Raw genomic sequence first — 22,119 nt, 5'->3', positions numbered from 1 at the left:
GCAGATATCTCCATGCACGCTGCAGGTGTGTCAACAGACACAGATACACACGTGAGTGTATGCACACTGCAGATATCTCCATGCACGCTGCAGATGTGTCAACAGACACAGATACACACGTGAGTGTGTGCACACTGCAGATATCTCCATGCACGCCGCAGGTGTGTCAACAGACACAGATACACACGTGAGTGTGTGCACACTGCAGATATCTCCATGCACGCTGCAGATGTGTCAACAGACACAGATACACACGTGAGTGTATGCACACTGCAGATATCTCCATGCACGCTGCAGATGTGTCAACAGACACAGATACACACGTGAGTGTGTGCACACTGCAGATATCTCCATGCACGCTGCAGATGTGTCAACAGACACAGATACACACGTGAGTGTGTGCACACTGCAGATATTCCATGCACACCGCAGGTGTGTCAACAGACACAGATACACACGTGAGTGTGTGCACACTGCAGATATTCCATGCACGCCGCAGGTGCATCTATACACCCAGACACACACGTGTGTGTGCACATTGCAAATCGCTCCACAGGGGTGTGTGCATGCACTGGGCACTAATATGCCCACATAGGGTCACGCGGGCATGTATGCTGCAGATATCACCACACATGCGTGCATGCGTGCTGTGCAAACGTGTGTACACACACACATGTGCACGCACACACAAATGCTCAAACCAAGCACACGCCGAGAGAGAGACATGATCTGCACAGCCAGAGCCATGCGAACATACTCACACCATGTGTGCACAGATACACATGCAAACACATGGCCCTAGGGAAAGGCGCAAACACGCAACACACACACAATCTCCAAGGCAACCTGTGCAAATATGGCTGCGCCCGGTCCCACACACACACACACACACACACACACACGAGGCTATGGACACACCCGCTGGGCAAGCCCCACAAACACACACGTGCCCACACTCACACGCACAAGCAAAAGGAATCTGTGCATCTAGACAGACCCGCTACACAAAGCCAGGTGCACACTACGCACACCCACGCACACGCACACACCCACACCCTCTGGCCCGCTCAGTCGCGGATGCACAACGCCCACGTGCCTGCAGACACTGATCGGCTTTCCCGTGGGGCCCCCCCCAGCTAATCTCGGCACCAGGAGGCAAGCCCCAGTGCTATGTGGGGTGGGGGTTGGGGGGCTGGCGGGGGAAGAAGGGGGTTTATGTGTCTGACTCCCCAGGCCAGACCCATTTCAGCCCAGTCCGGATACAGGAGGGGAGATGGATCAGGCTGTCCAGATGTGTGGGGTTAAGGAGGGTGGGGACAGAGTCTGGCTGGGAATCTCTTCTGGTCATGTTAGGGGGGGACATGGGCCCCGCTTCAGATCTCTGGCCAGAGGTGAGCCAAAAGCAGCTCTCCAACTGTGTCCAGATGTTTGGGGGGATCAGAGCCAGCTGGGAACACCTGGCGTGGGGGGTGTGGGAGCAGTGAGGGGTGTGCAGATGTGCGGGGGGAGCTGGGATCTGGGGCAGCCACCACTCCAGCTGTGTCCAGATGTTTGGGGGAACTGGAGCCAGCTGGGAACACCTGCCCAGAGGTGTGGGCGTGGGGGGAGGGGTGTCCAGATGTACCCGGCCTGGGGGGGCCACCCGGATGGGTCCGGGGACCTGGGCCCGGCTCTCCAGACGTGCTCCTCCGCCCCGCGGCCGGGGGACGCTGCGGTTCCTCACCTCCCCTTCTCCTCCTGCCTCCCCAGCTGAGCCACCATGGACATCGGCGGCTTGGAGACGGTGGTGGCCAACTCGGCCTACGTGTCGGCCCGGGGCAGCGCGGACGGCGGGGCAGCCTCCAGCCTGCGGGACAAGAAGATGCGGGCCCGCCTCAAGCTGCCCCACATCAGCCAGTGCCAGCACCTGCAGGCGCAGCTGGAGCCGGACTTCCGGAGCCTGTGCGTCCGGCAGCCCATCGGCAAGCGGCTCTTCCAGCAGTTCCTGGCCAGCGAGGCCGAGTTCCAGGCGGCCAGCGAGCTGTGGCAGAGCCTGGAGGAGTACGCGGCGGCCGAGGAGGGCGAGCGGCCGCAGAAAGCCCAGCAGAGCGTCAACCGCTTCTTCGACTCGGCCTCCAAGACCTTCTGCGCCTTCCTGGAGGAGAAGGCCGTCCTGCGGGTCAAGGAGGACGCCCGGCACGGGCGGGGGGACCTCTTCCAGGAGACGGAGCAGCGGCTCCTCCAGCACCTGGAGGAGCGGGCCCTGGCCCCTTACCTGGGCAGCCTCTTCTTCGCCCGCTTCCTGCAGTTCAAGTGGCTGGAAGGGCAGAGCGTGACGGAGGAGTGGTTCCTGGATTTCCGCGTGCTGGGCAAAGGGGGATTCGGGGAGGTCAGCGCCTGCCAGATGCGGGCCACGGGCAAGATGTACGCCAACAAGAAACTCAACAAGAAGCGGCTCAAGAAGCGCAACGGATACGAGGCGAGAGCGCAGGGGAGGGGGAACCGGGACGCCGGGGTTCTCACCCCCGGGAGGGGAGGGCAGCGGGGGCTAGTGGTTAGAGCGGGGGCGGGCAGGGAGCCCGGACTCCTGGGTTCTATCCCTGGCTCTGGGAGGGGAGTAGGGTCTAGTGGGTAGAACAGGGGAGGCTGGGTGCCAGGATTCCTGGGTTCTCTCCCCAGCTCTGGGAGGAGAGTGGGGGCTAGTGGTTACAGCTGGGGAGGGCAGGGAGCCAGGACTGTCTCTCATGGTACATTTGTGCAGCACCCTAGCCAGCCAATTGAAACGTTGTTCCCTTTGCTGTGGGCTGTGTCTCTGGATCGCTCTGTTTGGACCAGCACACGGAGAAGAAGCCTAATTTCCGGCTCTACAGGGGCGCGGGGCTGCGAGGCGGGGTAGCTGGCACGCGGGAAGCGGGGGCAATTTCAGGGCTGCCAGCTGCCTACGTTCCCTGGCTGTTTCTGCAGGAAGCTGTGGAAAGCGTGATGAGGTCAGCTGCCATCAGTAGGTTTCAGAGTCAACGCCTGCTGGGGCAGCTGACAACAAGGGTCTCAGGCTCTCTGCAAACTCAGGCAGCCAAGCTCTGGCCCCTGACAGCTCCGGTCCTGCCCCCCAAGCCTGTGAGGGGGGTTCCCTGGCCATGGATGCTGTCCTGCCCTGTTTGTAAGCGCTGGGTACCAGTGATGGGACAAGATTTGAGGCAAAGATTGGGGGCAAATTTGGGGTGACAGCTGGAGAGCCCGGGGCGTGGGGGGGGCGAATTTCGGACCAGCTTCAGGGATCAGATCGGGAGGCGGGGGGGCATTCCTGGAGTTTGGGGTGCAGGGGTGACGTGCCTTGTGGGGGAGGGTTGTGGGTTCGGGCTGAGTTTGGGGGTGAAGGGTTGGGGGGTCTGAGAGATTCAGGGCGAGGCTGGGGGTGGACAGTGCAGGGGGTGTGAGCGGGTGTGCAGATGACTGCTTGTGTTTGGGGGGTGAGTGAGAGACCTCCCCACTTAGCAGGCCAGTGGAAACCCTGGAATTGGACACACACATATACACACACAGACAGCCTGACACCCACAACCACACCCACAAACACCATATCTCACAAACACACACAAACAAACACACAAACAGCCTGACACCCACAAACACACACACACACACAACCTGACACATACATTGAGACATCCACTCCACCTGACACAACAGATACACACATATACACATAAACAGCCTGACACCCACAAACACACACACACACCATGTCTCACAAACACACACAAACAGCCTGACAAACACACACACAGAAACACTGTGCCTCAGACACACACATACACACAGCCTGACACACAAACACAGCCTGACACATACATTGAGACACATAGAGTGATAGCCTGAGACACACAGACACACCCTGACACACAAACATACACACACAATCTGACACATACATTGAGACATACACACACAGCCTGACACACACAAACACACACAGCCTCCCACACACACTCAGCCTGACACACATATCGAGACACACACAGCCTCTCTCTCTCACACACACACACAAGGCCACACAGAGTCTGACACACAGAGAACTTGATGTACATACAGAGGGCCACCTCCCAAACACACACAGACCCACATACACAGTGTCTTACAAACACACCCCTAGCCTCGCGTGCACGTGCAGACACAAACACACATGCGCAAACGTTGTGCCTCACACACACTCAGAGGCAGCGTGACACACAAACACAGCCCAGCACACACATCGTGACACACACACAGCCTCACACACACATACACACGCACATAAAGCCACACACTGCCTGACACACATGGCGTTTGATGTACATACCCGCAGCCTCCCGCCCACACCCAGACCTACAAACACAGTGTCTCACACACACACACCCTTAGCCTCGCGCGCGCTTGCACACACACACACACACACACACACACACAGCCTGACCTTCACCCCCGTGGCCCGGGATAAACCGCCCTCCCTTCCGCACCGAGTTATTTCGGTCCCAGCAAATGAGCCCCGGCTAATCCAGGCCATGCATCCCTGGAAAGAGGCAGGGGGCTGAGAGCTCACCTGCCCCCTGGCTGACCGGCATCTGGGGGGGATTGGCTCCCCCACCCCACATAAATGGCCCTCCATCCATCCACCCACCCATCCATCAATCCGTCCGTTCCCATGCACGCACCCCTCCGTCTCCACACACATCATTGCCTTCCTCGCCCATCCCCTCACCCCAGACTGGCACCTCGCCTCTGTGTGTCCTATGCCCCGCGCGGCTGGTGTGGGAAGGGCAACTGACACTGTCCCCCCGCTCCATTCCCCACCAGGGTGCCATCGTGGAGAGGCGAATCCTGGCCAAGGTGCACAGCCGGTTCATCGTCACGCTCGCCTACGCCTTCCAGACCAAGCTGGACCTGTGCCTGGTCATGACCCTCATGAACGGCGGGGACCTCAGGTGAGGGGGGAGGGGGCAGGGCCTCTGTGCCCCACCCTGAGCAGGGGGTGGGGCCTGGGGCTGCATCCTGGGAATAGTCACCCCTGTCTCGGGAAAACGCCCTTCTGGGTTTATCTGGGACCACAGCCCAGCCCCACAACCCCTCCTAGGTCTATCCCACTACTCTCCATCTAGCCCCACCCGTCATGGGAGCCGTAGTTCAGTCGCCTCATGTCTCCATTCTTCAGTATGGGCCCCGTTCCCTGGGAGGACTACATCTCCCAGGATGCACCATGGCCAGGGATTCCCATGATGCACTGCTTCCCCGTGGTGTGAGGGGAGAGCCCTGTGCCGCCTGGGAGTTGTAGTTCAGTTGCATTATGTCCCCATTCCTCTCCAGAGGTCAAGCTCCCCAGACGGACTACGTCTCCCATGATGCACTGCCATTCCCTGGCCCGGGCTGTGGGGCATCATGGGAGATGTAGTCCAGCAGGGGAGCCTGGGCCATAGAGAAGAACCGGGGGGGGGGGGGCACCTGAACTACCACTCCCATGAGCCACCGAGGCCGTGTGGTCAAAATATGTGTTGTTGTTGTGTCACGTCCCCCCGGGTACCACATCTGTGTCACCTCCCCCCTCCTCCCCCCAGGTACCATGTGTACAATGTGGACGAGAAGAACCCCGGCTTCCCGGAGGCCCGGGCGGTTTTCTACACGGCCCAGATCATCTGCGGGCTGGAGCATCTGCACCAGAACCGCATCATCTACCGCGACCTCAAGCCAGAGAACGTGCTGCTGGATGACGCGGGTGTGGGGCACGGCCGGGGGGTGGCGAGGGACCATGGGGCCCCGGGGGAGGGGGTGAGGTCTGGGTGCAGCCAGTTACAGGCCTGTGGAGGGGCTCATGGCCGGGGGGGAGAGAAGGGTGGGGAGCGACTGGGACCAGGACCCGCAAGAGGGGCAGAATGGGGGGGGGCCCGAGGGTCTCTTGGGTGGGGGGGGCTCATCTGACGTGGTTTCCTGTCTCCCCAGGGCATGTCCGCCTGTCGGATTTGGGGCTGGCGGTGGAGCTGCCGGAGGGGAAGGACAAAACCAAGGGGTACGCAGGGACCCCAGGTGAGTGTGGGGGGCAGGCAGGGGGGGGCGCCCCTTCTGCCAGGGAGCTGCAAGGCCCCTGTTCCCCCATCGCCTTGTGGTGGGGGGGAATCTCCCTCTGGTCTCCCCCCCTTCTCCCAGCCCTGCTGCCCTTCTCCAACGTGCCCCCATCTCAGCTCCCCCGCTCCAATGACCCCTTTGCTTCCTGGCTCCCATCTCGCCCCCCCGGGCCAGGGTGCCTCAGTTTCCCCCTCTGTCCCCGGCAGGGTTCATGGCCCCCGAGCTGCTCAAGAACGAGGAATACGACTCGAGCGTGGACTACTTCACTTTGGGGGTGACGCTCTACGAGATGATCGAAGCCAAGGGCCCCTTCCGCAGCCGGGGGGAGAAGGTAAACAGGGACCCCCCGCCCTGGGGAACCCCTAGCCCCCCTCCCCGACTCATCACCCCCCCCAAACAAAGACCAAGGGGTATCCCCAGAGCGCACCGACCCACGGGGCTGGGGGTGGGGTGGGAAGAAGGGAAAGCGGCTGGGATGGAGGGGGGGGGTGGCCCTGGCGGGGAGGGGTGTCCAGCCACCCACCCGTCCGTCCGTCCGTCCCGCCCACGCAGGTGGAGAACAAGGAGGTGACGCGGCGCATCCTGCACGACCCGGTGAGGTACTCGGCCAAGTTCAGCGCCGCCTGCCAGGCCGCCTGCGAGGGGCTGATGGCCAAGGAGCCGGCCGCACGTCTGGGCTTCAAGGACAACCAGTGCGCCCAGCTGAAGGGCCTGCCGCTCTTCCAGCAGGTGAACTGGGGCCGGCTGGAGGCAGGTAACGGCCCCCCCCGTCCCCCCCACACAGCCCCCCCGCCTCTCCACCTGGAGCAACCCAGGCCTTTCCAGCCCCCGGGATGAGGGGTACCCCTTAGCCATCCCCTGAGCCCCCCCACAGCTCTGGGACATGGAGTCCCCCCCAACCCAGCCCCCAGGGCTGAGGGGGGTCCCCGTGCCCCTGACCTAGCCCCCATAGCCCCCACCCCCAGTATGAGGGATCCACAGAGCCGCCCCCCGGCCCATTCCCCCGAGCCGCCCCACACCCAGGGATGACAGCGTCCCCCAACAGGACTCCCCGCACCCCCATCCTTCGGGATCCGCACAACCCGTTTCCCCCAGGTCCGCCTGCCCAGGGCACCCTCACTGTGTGTGTGTGTGTCTGTGTGCTTGTGTGTGTGAGTTGGTCTGTGCCTTTTTGTGTGTGTGAGTCTGTGTTTGTGTGAGAGTCTGTGCGTGTGTCTGTGTGTGTGAGTGAGTCTGTGTCTGTGTTTGTGTGTCTGTGTTTGTGTGAGAGTCTGTCTGTGTGAGTGAGTCACTGTGTGTGTGTGTGAGTCTGTGTGCGCGCATGTGCTTGAAGAATACACAGCCTCTGTGCAGGGACCACTCTGTGTGTGTGTGTGTGTGTGTGTGTGTGTGTGTGCATGGAGGTTGTGGTGCATCTTGGAGTTGTGGAGGCCGGGGGAGGATGATGGTTGTGATGTGTGTTGGGGGCGTGGTGTGTGTTGGTGTTGCTGTGTATATTGTTATTGGGGGTGTTGTGCCTGGGGGGATGTGTGCCGTGGGGGTTGTAAGTTTTGTGTTTCTGTGCATGCAGCAGTTGTGGTGTGTATGAGGGTTGTGCACATCAGGAGTTGTGGTTGTGGCAGGTATTGGGGGTTGTGGGTGTCAGAGGCTGTGCATGTGCTGGTTGTGGTGTGTATTGGGGGTTGTGTGCATCATGCTGTGTGCATGGTGGTCGTGATGTATATAGGTGGCTGTGTGCGGTGATTGTGACAGATATTGGGGGTTGTGCATGTCGGGTTGTGTATGCATTTGTTATGTGCACAGCTGGTTGTATGGTGGGCATTGGAGTTTGTGGATGTGGTGGTTGTGCTGTCTGGGTGATGGTGGTGCGTTTTGTGGTTGTGTGTGTGTGCTGTGGGCGCGGTGTGTATGGATGGTTGTGTGGTGGTGGGTAAGGGAGTTTGTGTGTGTGGTGATTGTGGTTGTGTGCATGGGCTGCGGCCGGGACTCGCGCGGGTTTGCCTTGCACGGTGCTGGCCCCACGCACGGTTCCACCTCTCCCCCCCCCGCCAGGTCTGGTGGAGCCCCCCTTCGTGCCGGACCCCAAGACGGTCTACGCCAAGGACATCGGGGAGGTGGGGGCCTTCTCCACGGTGAAGGGTGTGGTGCTGGACGAGCGGGACAGGGCCTTCTACGATGAGTTCTCCTCCGGCAACATCCCCATCCCCTGGCAGGAGGAGATGCTGGAGACCGGGGTCTTCGGGGAGCTCAATGTCTGGGGGGCCAAGGGCACCGTCCCCAGGGACCTGGACCCCAACGCCCCCACCGACAGCGTCAGCAGCAAATCGGGGACCTGCCTCCTGCTGTGAAGGGCCAAGGGGGAGGCGGGCTGGGGGAGAGACTTGGGTTAGCCCCTTGCTTCTGGCCCGCTAGGGACCTTGTGAGCTGCACCGCCGCCGTCTCGTGGGTGCATGGGATGGGGAGAGAACCCAGGAGTCCGGGCTCCCAGCCCCCCCACTCTAACCACTAGTCCCCACTCCCCTCCCAGAGCTGGGGAGAGAATCCAACCCACCTAGCTCTAACCCAGTAGACCCCCCCCCACTCATGTGAGAGCGCTGGGGAGGGGGGTCTTGTGGGTTAGAGCCAGGGGAGGTGGAAGCCTGGACTCCTGGGTTCCATTCCAGGGCTGGGGGAGGGGAGGGTTTGACCATGTGACTTTGGCGGGGGGGGGGGGGAATTATAATAATTGCTAATAATCATTGTCACATTTCAATAGCTCTTGATCTCCACCCCAATTTCACACGTGGGGAGGGTCGGGGCGGTGTGGGGGAAGGCGGCTTAGGGACAGGATTGGAACCCAGGAGTCCTGGCCTGTAACTATTAGGCCAGGCTGCCCCGTGGGGGCGGTTGATTCTGCAACCCTTTCTTAGCTGTCTAGGACGGGTCACCCCGGTCCGGCACGCGACCCAGCTCTAGGGTGGTCCCAGGGCCGGTTCGGGGGATGGTAGCTCCCCCATTGTCACATGCAGCTTCGTAGCCAATTGTGTATATAATAATAAATTGGGTTGTGGTTGCTGCAGTGGGGGTAGCTGACGGCTGTTCTTTACCTGGGCACCCACGGGAAGGGAAGCGTGGTGGGCACCGGCGCTGTGTGTTGTGGGGGAAGGGGTGGCGCAGGGCACACACCCAGTAGCGTTTCAGTCTCACACAAACTGCAGTCACACACACACCCCAGCTACCGTCACACACCCCCCGGCTACCGTCACTCGACGATACACATTCACAGCCAGCCAATCTCCTGCTACAGTCATTCAGGGAGACAGCCACAGCTATATACTCTGTTAGGCTCACACACACACAGGACAGTCACAGGCGTACAGTCATAGTCACACACACACCTACAAGCATTCTGTCATAGGCTGTTAACTGCACACCTCCCCCCACACACACACACAGAATTACACATCTACAGTCAATCTGTCCCAGGCTCTTACTACACCTTTCACATAAGTACAGTTATTCATTGTACAGTCACAACAGCATAGTCACCTCATCTCTCTCATATGGTAGTTTTCCACAGTCATAGTCTATTAACCCCCCCAAAAACTACAGTCATTCACAGTTACAGCCATCAAGTCTTAGTCACACACACAGCAACAGTCGTCCATAGACACATAGGCTCAGCAGTGCTGTCTCTTAATCTCATGCACAACTACAGTCAGTCCATCATAATCTCTTAGTTATGCACCCCGCCCACAAGTACAGTCGTTCAAAATTACACAGTGTCAGTCGTGAGGGGTGCATAGGTAAGAGATTATGATGGAGTGACTGTAGTTGCGTGTGAGATGAAGAGACTATGGCTGTGCCTGTGTGATAGACTGTTGCTGTATGTGTGACTAAGGCTTGATGGCTGTAACTGCAAATAACTGTAGCTGGGGGGGGTGTGATTAGGAGACAACTGTAGTATATGAGTGAGACTAGGAGACTGTCCTGTTGTGACTGTAATTGTGAACGACTGTAGTTAAGAGCCTATGACAGAGCAACTGTATGACTGACACTGTACAACTATGACCACAATGTGAGAGAGATTTCACGGCTGTGAATGATGGTAGCTGGGTATGTGATGGTAGATGGTATGGCCCTGTGTGTGTGTAATTAAGAAACTACAGTCATTCATAATGACACAGTTGCCAACACACACAGCAGTCAGTCGCACACACTCACAGCCACACCATCTCTTAGCCACACACACAAACTACTTCAATCGGCAAAGACTTTAAGTCTCAGTTTAACAGGGCACAGAACAGTCTTTGCAGGCTGTACATAGAACCAAAGCACACACACATATACATACACGGTATCAGACCGTCACCCACAGTCACAGTCACCTTGACAAAACACAAGGAACACCACAAAAACTGGACCCACAGTTGACCTTGTGTGCGCCATGGCGGTCACACACCCCCTTGGGATGAGTCGGACACACGCACACAGTCATACTGTCACTGTTGCACACTCACAATGGAAGCCACCAACATTCGGAAACACAAACACCCACATGGGAGGCAACTGCACAGTCCTGCACAGTCGCAGCCACAAAACCACTGACGTGCACAATCCTACAGGAGCACAATCACACACACACAAAATCAGTCCTGGGGCTACAAAAAATCCCACTTACAAACGCAGTCCTTTACAACCACCATCCATCACAACTATACAACCACATACAATCTCAGCTCACAGCCACACAATCACTCACAGTCTAACACTGTCACAGACAACCACACCCAGACACAGCCCCCCCACTGTCACTGACACAGCCCCACGCTGTCACAACTGCTCCCTATCACAGTGCTGCACATCACAGTCGCACAACCAGTCACAACCGCACACCATCACCACCACACACTCGCTCCCAGCCACAGCCTCTCACACTGTAACCATTCCAGCTCTACACACTGTCACAGCCACACAGTCACAGCCACACAGTCACACAGCTGCACACCATCACACCCCCCCACCATCACAACCACTCCCAATCACAGCTGCACACCATCACCCCCCCCCCACCATCACAGCCGGTGCTAGTCACAGCTGCACACCGTCACACAGTCGCGCGCCATCACAGCCATTCCACGTCACAGCCGCACACTGCCACAGCCCACAACCGCTCCTACCCTCAGTCACGCCCTGTCTCGCATCCAGCGGTGTCTGTTGCCCGGGTAACGAGGGAGGCGGTGTTGCCCGGCAGATCCTTTAATCGGCACCATCACCTCCCGGCCCCTCGTGGCCCCCGGGGCAGCTGTGGGCCCAGATGGAGTCACTCCTGAACAGGGCCAAGTCCAGGTCCAGCTGGTGGCCTTGCACCCGGATCGCCCGCAGGCAGCCCCGGAAGGAATTGGGCTCCTGGGGCCATGGAGCCTCACCCCCCGCTGCAAGGGAGAGACAGAGGGGACGGGGGGTCAAAGGGTGGGTAGAGAGGGGAGCCCAGCCCCCCCTGCACCCTGCCCCCGCCCACCGCCCAAGCAAAAGCCCCTCCTAGGGCCCACCATTGGGGGGTGGGAGGGTCTGATATCAAGGCCAACCCGGCCCAGCTGGGGGGGTAACGTCAAGGATGGCTTGGCCCAGCTGGGGGGGGGGGGGGTAACATCAAGGACGGCTTGGCCCAGCTGCAGGGGGGTGTAACATCAAAGACGGCTTGGCTCAGCTGGGAAGGTAATTTCAAGGTTGGCTTGGCCCAGCTCGGGGGGTAATGTCAAGGCTGGTCCCGACCAGCTGTGTGTGTGTGGGGGGGTAACGTCAAGGACGGCTTGGCCCAGCTGGGGGGGGGGTAACGTCAAGGATGGCTTGGCCCAGCTGTGAGGGGGGTAATGTCAAGGCCAGCCCGGACCAGCTGGGGGGGCAATAGCGGTCCCCAGGGGTGGGGGGGTTTACTGCAGCGTGCCGGGGAAGGACGAGGGGGGGAGACGTACCTGGCAGCCCCCCAATGAAGAGCCGCCCCCCCTGGCCCAGCCAGGCCTCCCGCAGCCCCTGGAAGTCGGGGGGCTGGGTGGGCTGGACCTCCTCGGCGGCGCCCAGCCCCAGGGCCAGGCTGGCGGGGGAGACCTGCAGGCGCAGGGGGGCGTCCAGGCAGGGCCCCACTGGCAGGGGCAGCCGCAGGCTGGTCCAGTTGCCCAGGCGTGCCACCACGGCCTGCAGGAAAGCAGGGGGGCAATCGGGGGGGAGACAGAGATGGGGCCGCCCCACCCCACACCTCCCCCCGCAGGCGAGCGGATCCCTGTGTCACGTTCCCCACCAGGTGAGCGGCTCCCCGGCGCCGTGGGCCCCCTCCCCCGCCTCCAACCCCCCCCCCACGGGCAGCCCCCCCGCCCCCCCAGCTCCCCACCGGACCCACCGTGGGCTGCAGGGCCAGGCTCAGGGCCAGGCCCCACATCGGGGCTGTCACGGCCAGCAGCAGCGCCGTCTGCCGGGGAGCCCGGAGCCCCACTTCCACCGCCAGCTCCCAGCTGCCATCGGGGGACACCTCGCCGCCGGCCAGGTCTGGGGGGAGAGGGCGAGCACAGGGGGCAGGTTAACTGGGGCGTGGCGTGGGGGGCTCAGGACACCTCCCCAGGGGCCGCGGCTGGTGAGTGGGTGAGGAAATGGGGCTTATTAATGGGAGGGTCCCGATTGAGGGCTGTCACCATAGGGAGGTTATGGGGGTTCACACAGGGGTTGGGGGATGTTGCTCCAAGGGGGGGCTGGGCAGAGGGGGCATGGGATGGGGAGGTCCCTGTGGGGGACGGAGGCGGGGGTGGGGCGGTCAGGAGATCCAGGGGTCCCCGCGGTGGTACCTGCCGGCCGGAAGCTGGCCAGCCCGGCCCCGGGAAAGAAGCTGCCGGGGTGCAGGGCGCGGAAGCAGGGCTTGGGGTCTCCCTCCAGGGCGGTCCCCTCCCGCCAGGTTGTGCTCTGGTTCAGCCAGTTCCAGCGCCGCAGGCAGCCGTCCATGGCCGTGTTCATCTGAAACACACACCCCCGCTAGGCTGGCCCCCCCGCCCTCCCCCAGCCGGGGAGCGAACCCAGGCGACCGGGCTCCCAGCCCCCCCGCTCTAACCACTATCCCCCACTCCCATCCCCCAGACAGGGAGCGAACCCAGGCATCCGGGCACCCAGGCCCCCCCCGCTCTAACCACTGGCCCCCCCCCCGCTCTAACCACTGGCCCCCACTCCCCTCCCCAAGCCAGGGAGAGGACCCAGGCGTCCGGGCCCCCAGCACTCACCGGGGCCAGCAGCTGGGCGGGGGGCAGCAGCAGCCCCCCCACGGCGATGCGCATCTGGGGCACGGGGCGCTCGACGATGGGGTAGGAGACGTGGCCCAGGCTCAGCGTCTCGTCCCCATCTACCTCCAGCAGCACGGAGTCCCCCTCGTTCCTCACCAGCACCTGGGGGTGGGGGGGGGACACATGACTGCTGTGCCCCGCCCCCAGTGTCCCCCCAACCCCACCCGGCCCCCGGGGGCCCCCCAACCCCAGCCACTCAGTTTTCCAGCCTCTCCCACCCTGAGGAAGCCCCCAAACCCCAAGTGTCCCCTCTTGGCCCCCCCTTCCTCCTCAAGGGTCCCCCCAAAGCAAGGGAACCCCAAAAACCTTCTCCCTCCTCTCAGCCACCCCTGCCTCTATTGCCCCCCAAATATCACCCAGCCCCCCTTCCCAGCCCGCACTGTCCCAAGGAACTCCCAAAGCGACCCCCAGCCCCCGCCTCAGAACAGCCACTCCCAAGAGCCCCCTCCGGCCCCCTCTCCACCGCCAGGGAGCCCCCCAGTCCCCCTGTGCCCCATACCAGCCCCCCTCCACCTCCAGGGAGCCCCCAGCCTCCACACCAGCCCCCCCATCACCTCCCAGGAGCCCCCAGCCCCCCAGGCCGGCCCCCCGTACTCTGTGCCAGTGCCCATCGTCCAGGCGCCGGCCACCGCGCACGGTGATGTTCGTCATGACATTGCAGATCTGCATCTCAGCCTTGCCCCGGCGCAGCCCCAGGACGAACCAGTCGCTGCCGTCCCCCATGTCCCCGAAAAAGATCACCCCCTCGGGGTCCAGGGTGCGGAAGTCGAAGGACGAGGCGGCGCTGGGGAGAGAGAAGCGAGGGGTTGGGGGGGGCACAGGGTCCAAATGGAACCTAGGTGTCCTGGGCTCCCAGCCCCCCCCCACACCTCTAACCAGTAGCCCCCACTCCCCACGCAGAGCCGGGGAGAGAACCCAGGAGTCCTGGACCCCAGTGCCCTGCGCTAACCACTAGCCCCCCCGCTCCCCTCCCAGAGCTGGGGAGAGAACCCAGGCATCTGGGCTCCCAGTCCCCCTGCTCTACCCACTAGATTCCTGCAGGGACGACACCCCTTCCCGCCCCCCGCCTCCCCCCCCCCGATTATACCTGGTCACCTGGTGCAGGTCGATGTAGATGGTGGCTGTCGGGGTGGAGCCTCCCCAGTGCCGCCCAATGTTCAGGGCTCCCTCCTCACCCGGTAGGACCTGGTGGCAATGGCCGTCCTGTCCGGGGTGGGGGGCAGAAAAGCAGTGGGTTACTTGTAGGGCAGGATAGGCACTGCTGATCGGGGGCGGGGGGGCAATACACCCCGTGCGTTCCCCGACCTGGCCATTGGGTGTCGCTGCTGCCCCATCCCAAGAATTCCACAGGCCAAGTGGGTGAGAACAATTTTTTCCCCCTGGGGGGTCAGGGCCCATTTTTAGGCCTTTACATTTCCTGGTGTGACCCCCCCCCACCCCAACTAGCCATCAGGATTGGACGGGCACACGGAGGGGAGTGGGGTCCAGTGGTTAGAGCAGGGGGCTGGGAGCCAGGACTCCTGGTCCTGCGGTCTCGTGACTTACATAAAAGGAACAGCAGTTCCCATGGTCTCCTGCCTGTTCATAGCTTTTGAAACCCCTCCCACCCCCCCAGCTGCCCCTCCACACCCCAACAGCTCTGACCCCAGCCCAGAGCCCTTGGCTGATGCCAGCAGGGGTCAATTGAACGGGGGGGGGGGGGTTGGGCGGGGCGGGCCGGGCTCCGGCTGTATCGTGGCCAGGGGGTGTCTGCCCCCTCGGACGGCTGTTCCAACCAGGGAAGGCGAGATGCGGGGCCGGGCCCCAGCTCTGCTGGGGGGATCCCCGTGGCTCAGCCTGGGAACCCCGCTTTAAGCCCCCCTCAAGTGCTAGGTCTGTGCTTTTTCCTTCCACCAACACAGAACCTGGCTCCAGCCGCTCGGCGCCGGATTCAATCCGTGGGTGGAAAAAGCCGGACGTTTTCCATGGTGGGCACCAGGTCAGGGGGGGCCCCGAGGGACCCCACAGCGTGGAGACACCCAGGTTTGGGGCAGCCGACCAGTGCCTGCTCCACGAGGGGCACACTCTCCCCTGAGGCCGTCTCAGACATTAGACTCAACGACCCTGGCCTGGAAGCCGCTTGCCCGGAAGAGGAGGAAATTGCGAAGCCCCGGCGCGGTGCTGGTGGGATAATCCCGAGGCCGTCAGAAGAAGCCCGTCTACAGCTGCCTCCAACCGCTGGCTCCCTCATGGTGGAGGGGGTGATATGGCAAGCCTGCCTCAGTTTCCCCTTTGAACCAATCACCATTTAGCCCCGTGGCTAGGAGGCCCTCGCCATGCCTCCGTTAATCATCTGTCAATAACAAGGCCAGTGGGCTGGGGGGACGGGGGAAGGCCGTTTGGGGTTTGGACCCCTTTGTTTCACAGTGGGGTGAATGGCGAGCTGTCCCTTTAAACAGAGAAGCAGGAGATCACAGGCCGTCTGCAGGGAAAGGTGGCTGGCTTCGTGTAGGAGCAGCCTGTTTTGTCTATCTCTGTTTTATGGGTTCTTGGCCATTATGGGCCACACTGGGTCAGCCCAATGAGCCAGATGGCCCAGGATCCTGTCCTCTGACGGTGGCTGGTGCAAGATGCTTCAGAGGAATGAACAGAACAGGGCAATTATTGCATGAGCCAAGCCCAAGAGTCTGGCAGCCGGAGGTGAGGGGCACCCGAAGCACGGGACTGCATTCCTGGCCCATCTTGGCTAGGAGCCATTGCTGGATCTATCCTACAGGAACATCTCTCGCTCTCCTTCGAACCCTGTTAGCACCTGGCCGTCTCAACATCCCCCGGCGAGGAGTTCCCCAGGCCCACGGTGCGTTGGGCAAAGAAAGTTCTCCCTTTGGTTTTAAACCTGCCACCTGGGAATTTCAACGGGGGACCCCTGGTGCGGGCGTTACGTGCAGGAGTAAACACCTCCTTATTCATGGTCCCCTCCCACCCCCCCACTCATGAGTTTCCAGATCTGACGGATTTCCCCCTTTGGCATCTTTTTTCCCAAGCCGAACGGCCCCCATCTTTTTCCTCTCCCCTCCTACGGAAGCTGTTCCTTACCCTGCAGCGTTTTTATGCCCCTTCTCCGTCCTTTTCCAGACTGGAATAGCTTTGCCCCAGAGCTGCCCGCTGGATTCAAGAGGTGTGTGCGCCGTGGGTTTACACGGTGGCTTTGTGCTATTTTCTGTCTTCTTAGGATCAAGAAGTGCAGAGGCTGGCTGTGATTTACGAAGCACTGACCTGGCGCAAGGCGTTTTGAACCCCCTCGGGAACTGCCTCATTGTCCCAGACGCGCTTTCAGACGTCTTAGTGGCCGTTCTGGATTCAAAATCCCTTTAGCTTATTACCCATGTGAACCGAGAGGCCCTAAAAAGCATCCCATAATGAATCAGCACCACAGAGAGACTGAAAACAGAATTGATAGCGGCCCAATTACTTCTCCGCCACCCAAAAGGGGCTGCGTTCAGGGGCCTTCAACCGGGCAGGGAAAAGCTGCTTGGTGAAGCACGTGTCTTTCGTTCTTTGTCCAATCATCTCTGCTTAAAGGATCCCACGTCAGCCAATCATGTGGCGTCCCGGGTTGTTAGTCTCATGATCCAATTCAAGCAGGCGACACCCTGGAGCGATTTCCCCATGTTTGCGGGCAGATGCTCCGTTTTTTTCCCGTCGGCTCCGGGAACTGGTTCGGGGAAGTTCTCTGCTCCTCGTGCGATGCTGTGTGAATCTTCTGCAATATTTTCACGGGGGGGGGGGGGGGGGGGAGCAGGCCACAGCATGCCTCGGTTTCCCCCTGGGCTTTCCAGGGCTACCCAGTGGGCAGGGGGGACGGGACAGGGTTAAGTCTGTTCTCGGGGCAGACCGAGAGACGCAAGGGATGGAAGACGATGGAAAACCCTGTCCCCAGGACGTGAATGCCTAGCCCCCAACGCTAGAATCCAACTGGACGATGCTTGAGCCTACCCCAACTCCGTGCTGCCCTCAGGGCGTCCCGCGCTGTGGGCCAGGGATGAATAAACCCGTCCTGGTTGGAAAAGGCTGTTTGGGGTGTCCCTGCAAACAGGGCCTGGGGTGCCCAGGTCCCGAAGGAGGGGACCGGTCCCCCAGGTACCCATCTTAGCTCAACGGCGGCGAGGCAGGCGCCTGCGTCAGACATGGACCCCTCCTCCAGGCTTCTGCCCAGGGACCCTGCGATTTTTCACCCGCCGTCGGGCGTGTTTCTGCTAGATCCACTCTCGGGAAGGAATTCTGGGGAGATTCCCAGGCCAGGGGAGATGTCTGTGAGCGTCCAGCCAGATCGCATCAGGCCTCTGCCGGCCGCATGGAAAAGCCCACGAGGCTTCCAGCAGGCGGGTGGGGAAACTGAGTCACGCCTCTTGCACCTCAAGTAGCCGCCTCCCCACCCACCTCCGCAGCCCTGCAGAGCAAAACAATCCCAAGATCATAGCTATAACCGCTCTCTAGCCTCCGTAGAGCAGAAAGGGTTGCCTGGTGGTTAGACCTCCCAGCTGTTCCACAAACCGTGGGACCGCGGGCAAGTCGCGCTGTGCCTCGATTTCCCCACCCATGTGATGGGGGATTATAGCACCGCTCTGCCTCCCAGAGGGAGGGGGGTTGAGAAGACATGCATGAAAGAGGCCAAGGGGCCTAGACACCACACTGATGGGCCCCTCTACGTCCCATAGACAGAGACGCCTAATAACCATTGTCTGCTGGGTCTGTGTTGCCCTTGACCCTCGACACGTGGAGCTGCAAGATGCGTGCCAGGCTGGGGGCAAATTCCTCCCCACCCCCAAACCTGGTGACCCAGGCCCATGGGCGTATGACACGCCAGCCAGGCAGTTAGCTCCGGGCCAGCTCCAAGCACCGGCCCACCCCTCTCCCTGGCCGGTGCTGATCACTGATGCGTCAGATGATGGCAAGGGGGCATTTTGACCCTTTAACAACAGGACTACGTGCCCAGGCCAGTCTTCACCCAAGAGCCCTGAAGGAACTCAGAAATAAAATGTGGCTCTACTGACCACAATACGTCATCTGTCACTTCAATCAGGCTCTGGACCAGATGACGGGCAGACGGCTAACGTGACGCTGATTGTTTTTAAATAAAGGCGACCCCCGACACTTACAGGCTGGGATGCCTAACTTCAATACCAGAAACAACAGTAAAAACCAGGATGATCAGATCCAGAGATGAACACAGTGTTGGGGACCCGGCTTTTGTAAAGGAAAATCATGCCTCACCACTCTACTAGAATTCTGTGACGGGGGGCCAACAAACGTGTGGATAAGGGTGAGCCAGTGGATGGCCTGTACTTGGCCTTTCAGACAAGGTCCCTCCCCAAAGGCTTTTAAGCAAAGAAAGGAGGCATGGGAGAAGAGGGAAGGGCCTCTCCTGGAGCAGTAACTGGTTAAAAGACAGAAAACAAAGGGTAGGTTTTCAGAAGGGAAAGAGGTAAATAGCGGGGTCCCCCAGGGATTTGTGCTGGGCCCAGCGCTGTTCAACAGATTCATAAATGATCCGGTAACAGGGGTAAGCAGCAAGGTGGCAAAATTTGCAGATGCTACAGAACGACTCAAGCTAGTTAAATGCAAAGCAGAGGGCGAAAAGATACAAAAGGGATCTCCCAAAACGGGGCAACCAGGCAACCAAATGGCCGAGGAAAGCTGAGTGCTGCTAAATGCAAAGAAATGCACAGTGGGAAAGGTAATCCCAGGCCATGCACGCAAAGCGACAGGCTACCAGTCGAGAAAGATCTTGGGAGTCACTCTGGAGACGTCGTGGAGACGTCCGCTCGGTGCACAGCAGCTGGCAAAAAAGCGCCCGGGAGGTCAGGAGCCATCGGGAAAGGGATGGAGCACAAGACAGAAAATAGCACAAAGCCACTGTGTAAATCCGCGGTGCGCCCGCACCTCAAGGACTGCGCGCAGACCTGGTCGCTGCCTCTGAAAAAAGTTCGATTCGAATTGGGAAAAGTACAGAGAAGGGCAACAAAAATGACGCGGGACAAGGCACAGCTTCTGGATGAGGAGAGATTAAAAAGACGGGGCCTGTTCTGCTTGGAAAAGAGACAGCTTGGGGGGGATACAATGGAGGGCTAGAAAAATCATGGCTGGTGCGGCGAAAGAGAACAGGGAAGCGTTCTTTGCCCCGTCACATCACACATGAGCCAGGGGCAACCCGTCGAAATGAATCGACCGCGGGTTTAAAATAAACAGAAGGAACTCCTCGCTGGGAAGGCCAAAAAGTGTCACGGGGCTGCAAAAAAGAATGAGAGATGTTCCTGGGGGCTGGGTCCATCGATGGCTGCTAGCCAAGACAGTCAGGGGCGTGACCCCTGGATGTCCCTACACCTCTGACTGCCGGACCCTGGGACTGGGTGCCAGGGGAGGGACCCTTTGACGATTGTCCAGTTCTGTTCCACTCTCCCCTGGGTTTCTGTGTCCCTTGGGGAGCGTCGTGGCTGATGGTTGTCGGTGTTGATTTGGTCCCCGGGTCTCAGCCGAGTAGGGAGTCCTGGCTCCATGCAGCAGATGCCACGGGGAATCTCCCGCCGCAGATCTGTTTCTCCCAGCCGACCTGGAGAGATACCCTTTTAAATCCGCCCTCCAATGGGGCGCGCCTCCTGGGGCAGAGCTTCCTGGAGTCCTTCCTGTCCCCTCACCCCTGCAGCATGGGGTTTATCCACCCCATCACAGGGGAGGAGAGACCCAGGAAAAAAAACCCAGCTCAGAGCCATCAAGGCCTTTCAATTCAATTTTGGTTGCTTATTAACGACGAGGGTGAGGATTTTAACTGTTTCGTGAGGACGTTTGAAGGGGCCGTTCCCATTCAGTCTCGGGGAGCGAATATTCACAGGTGAAATCAACCTCCGCTCTCGCGCCTGGGGCTGGGGGGTTCCCATCTACGAGCGAGCGTCTTTATACCACGTTACAGGTCTGCGGCCGGTGAGCTTATGGAAAGCGAGCGAAGCCTCGCGTCCCATGGGGCCCACCGAACGTTAATCGTCAAAGAAACTGAACAGGGCACACTAGACATGGAGGGAAATCTCTGTCTATTAAATGTTCAAGCGCTGGAGAATACAAATAAAAAATCCAGGCAGGCTAGACATGGCGAGAAATCTCTGGTTCCCACGAGTCTATTCAATGTTAAAACATAAAAACCAAAGTCCAGGCGGGCTAGACCTGGTGAGAAATCTCTGATTCCATGTCTGTTAAATGTTAAAACTCAAAAACCAAACTACAGTCGTGCTAGACACGGAGCGAAATCGCTGCTGTCACATCTCGCCAATGCTAAAACTCAAAAAAAAAAAAAAAAAAGGTCCAGGCAGGCCAGACATGGCGAGAAATCTCTGAGTCTATGAAATGTTCACACCACAAATATGTAGCGGTGTGCTGGAGAGGGAGAGAAACCTCCGATTTCACGTCTATTCAATGTTAAAACTCAAAAAGCAAAGTCCAGGCGGGCCAGACATTGCGAGACATCTGATTCCACACAGCTATTCAATGTTCACACCAAAAATATGTACAGCCGTGCTAGACATGGAGTGAAATCTCTGGTCCCACAGGGACTATTCAATGTTAAAGCACTAACAAATCAAATAAAAAGGGTCCAGTCGTGCTAGAAATTGAGCAAAATGTCTGATTTCACACGGTTAAAACTCAAAAACCGAAGTCCAGGCGGGCCAGACATGGCGAGAAATCTCTGAGTCTATGTCTATGAAATGTTCACACCACAACTATGTAGCGCTGTGCTAGACAAGGAGAGAAACCTCAGATTTCAATCTTAAAACTCAAAAAGCAAAGTCCAGGCAGGCCAGACATTGAGACATCTCGGAGTCCACGGCCGTTCAATGTTAAAAGACAAAAAATCAAATCAAGTCAGAGCACAGGCCTGCTCCGTGTTGAGTGTGGATCAGACATTAACAGTGAGGGGGAGAAGAAACGGGCCAGGCGTGCCGAGGTTTTGTGCTGGTGACCATCCGGCCTGCGAGGAGGGCTGCCGAAAGGAGAACTGAATCGCGAGCTCTCTATGTGGCGGCTGGGCTTTTAGAAGCCGGTTTCTCCGCGCTTCTCTTTTACACTGCGGGCGGCACCTCGAACGGCAAAAACGAAACGGTCCCTTGGGAAATTAAAAAAACTTCCCGGCCGTTTTCAAGGCTTTCGTCCTCACGTTTTATGCGAACCACCCGGCCCTCCCCCCTTCCCAGCCCCGTGCCGGCCTCACCTTGGCAGAGTCCCCGTGGGTTATTTGCTGGTACAGCACGGTCCCAGCAGAAAATGCAGCCAGAGCCAACAGGACGAGAAGCCGGGACAGGCACCCCATGGTGGCCGGGGAAGGGACCCCGGAGGGCAGCGGAGCGGCAAGGAGCCGATGGCCAGGCGGTCTGAGCCTCTTCACCCCACCAGCTGCTCTGTGGGGGCGGGTAAACAGTGGGCGCTTGCGTCGACGCCAGCTCAAGGGTCAGGGCCACCAGATGGGGAAGAGACGGCAGGGCATTCGCCCCTCCTGCGCGGAGGCAGGCGTGGGATCGCTCCCCGGCTGGCTGGATCGGAACCAGCGTCAGGGTGGACAAGGGGTGTGGGGGGAAGGGGAGAAACTGAGGCAGAAGGTGGAGTTGTCTTCGATCTAGTGGCTGCGGTTCTGCAGGTCAGGTGCTGGAGCTTGGCACCATGGGGTGGGGAGGAAAAGGCTCTGGGGGGGGAGGGATCCTGCAAAAGGGGAGCCCCCTCTACG

General features: G+C 59.9%; 2 protein-coding genes across 2 annotated transcripts; one reads left to right on the top strand and one right to left on the bottom strand.

Annotated features, from left to right (window-relative positions):
- The first annotated feature begins 1,759 nt into the window (after positions 1-1,759).
- GRK1 (G protein-coupled receptor kinase 1) lies at positions 1,760-8,673 on the top strand. The gene is made up of 7 exons (XM_067555336.1): positions 1,760-2,458; positions 4,813-4,940; positions 5,568-5,725; positions 5,950-6,033; positions 6,279-6,403; positions 6,625-6,826; positions 8,125-8,673. The coding sequence occupies exons 1-7, from the start codon at positions 1,760-1,762 to the stop codon at positions 8,418-8,420; spliced, it is 1,692 nt and encodes a 563-aa protein (XP_067411437.1). The 3' UTR covers positions 8,421-8,673.
- Positions 8,674-11,310: 2,637 nt separating this feature from the next.
- On the bottom strand, positions 11,311-22,087 carry SHBG (sex hormone binding globulin). Its single transcript, XM_067561762.1, has 8 exons — positions 21,610-22,087; positions 14,461-14,576; positions 13,968-14,157; positions 13,314-13,475; positions 12,888-13,053; positions 12,449-12,594; positions 12,027-12,246; positions 11,311-11,486 (listed from the first exon to the last, which is right to left on the bottom strand). Exons 1-8 carry the CDS (start codon positions 21,706-21,708, stop codon positions 11,311-11,313), a joined length of 1,275 nt encoding a protein of 424 aa, XP_067417863.1. The 5' UTR covers positions 21,709-22,087.
- Between the last annotated feature and the right edge of the window lie 32 nt (positions 22,088-22,119).

The sequence above is a fragment of the Emydura macquarii genome, unplaced genomic scaffold, assembly GCF_026122565.2.
Source record: "Emydura macquarii macquarii isolate MOO-44397 ecotype Brisbane River unplaced genomic scaffold, CSIRO-AGI_Emac_v2 contig_306, whole genome shotgun sequence".
Lineage (NCBI taxonomy): Eukaryota > Metazoa > Chordata > Testudines > Chelidae > Emydura > Emydura macquarii.
The sequence above is the reverse complement of the archived record's forward strand: the minus strand, read 5'-3'. Positions and strand labels throughout refer to the sequence as shown.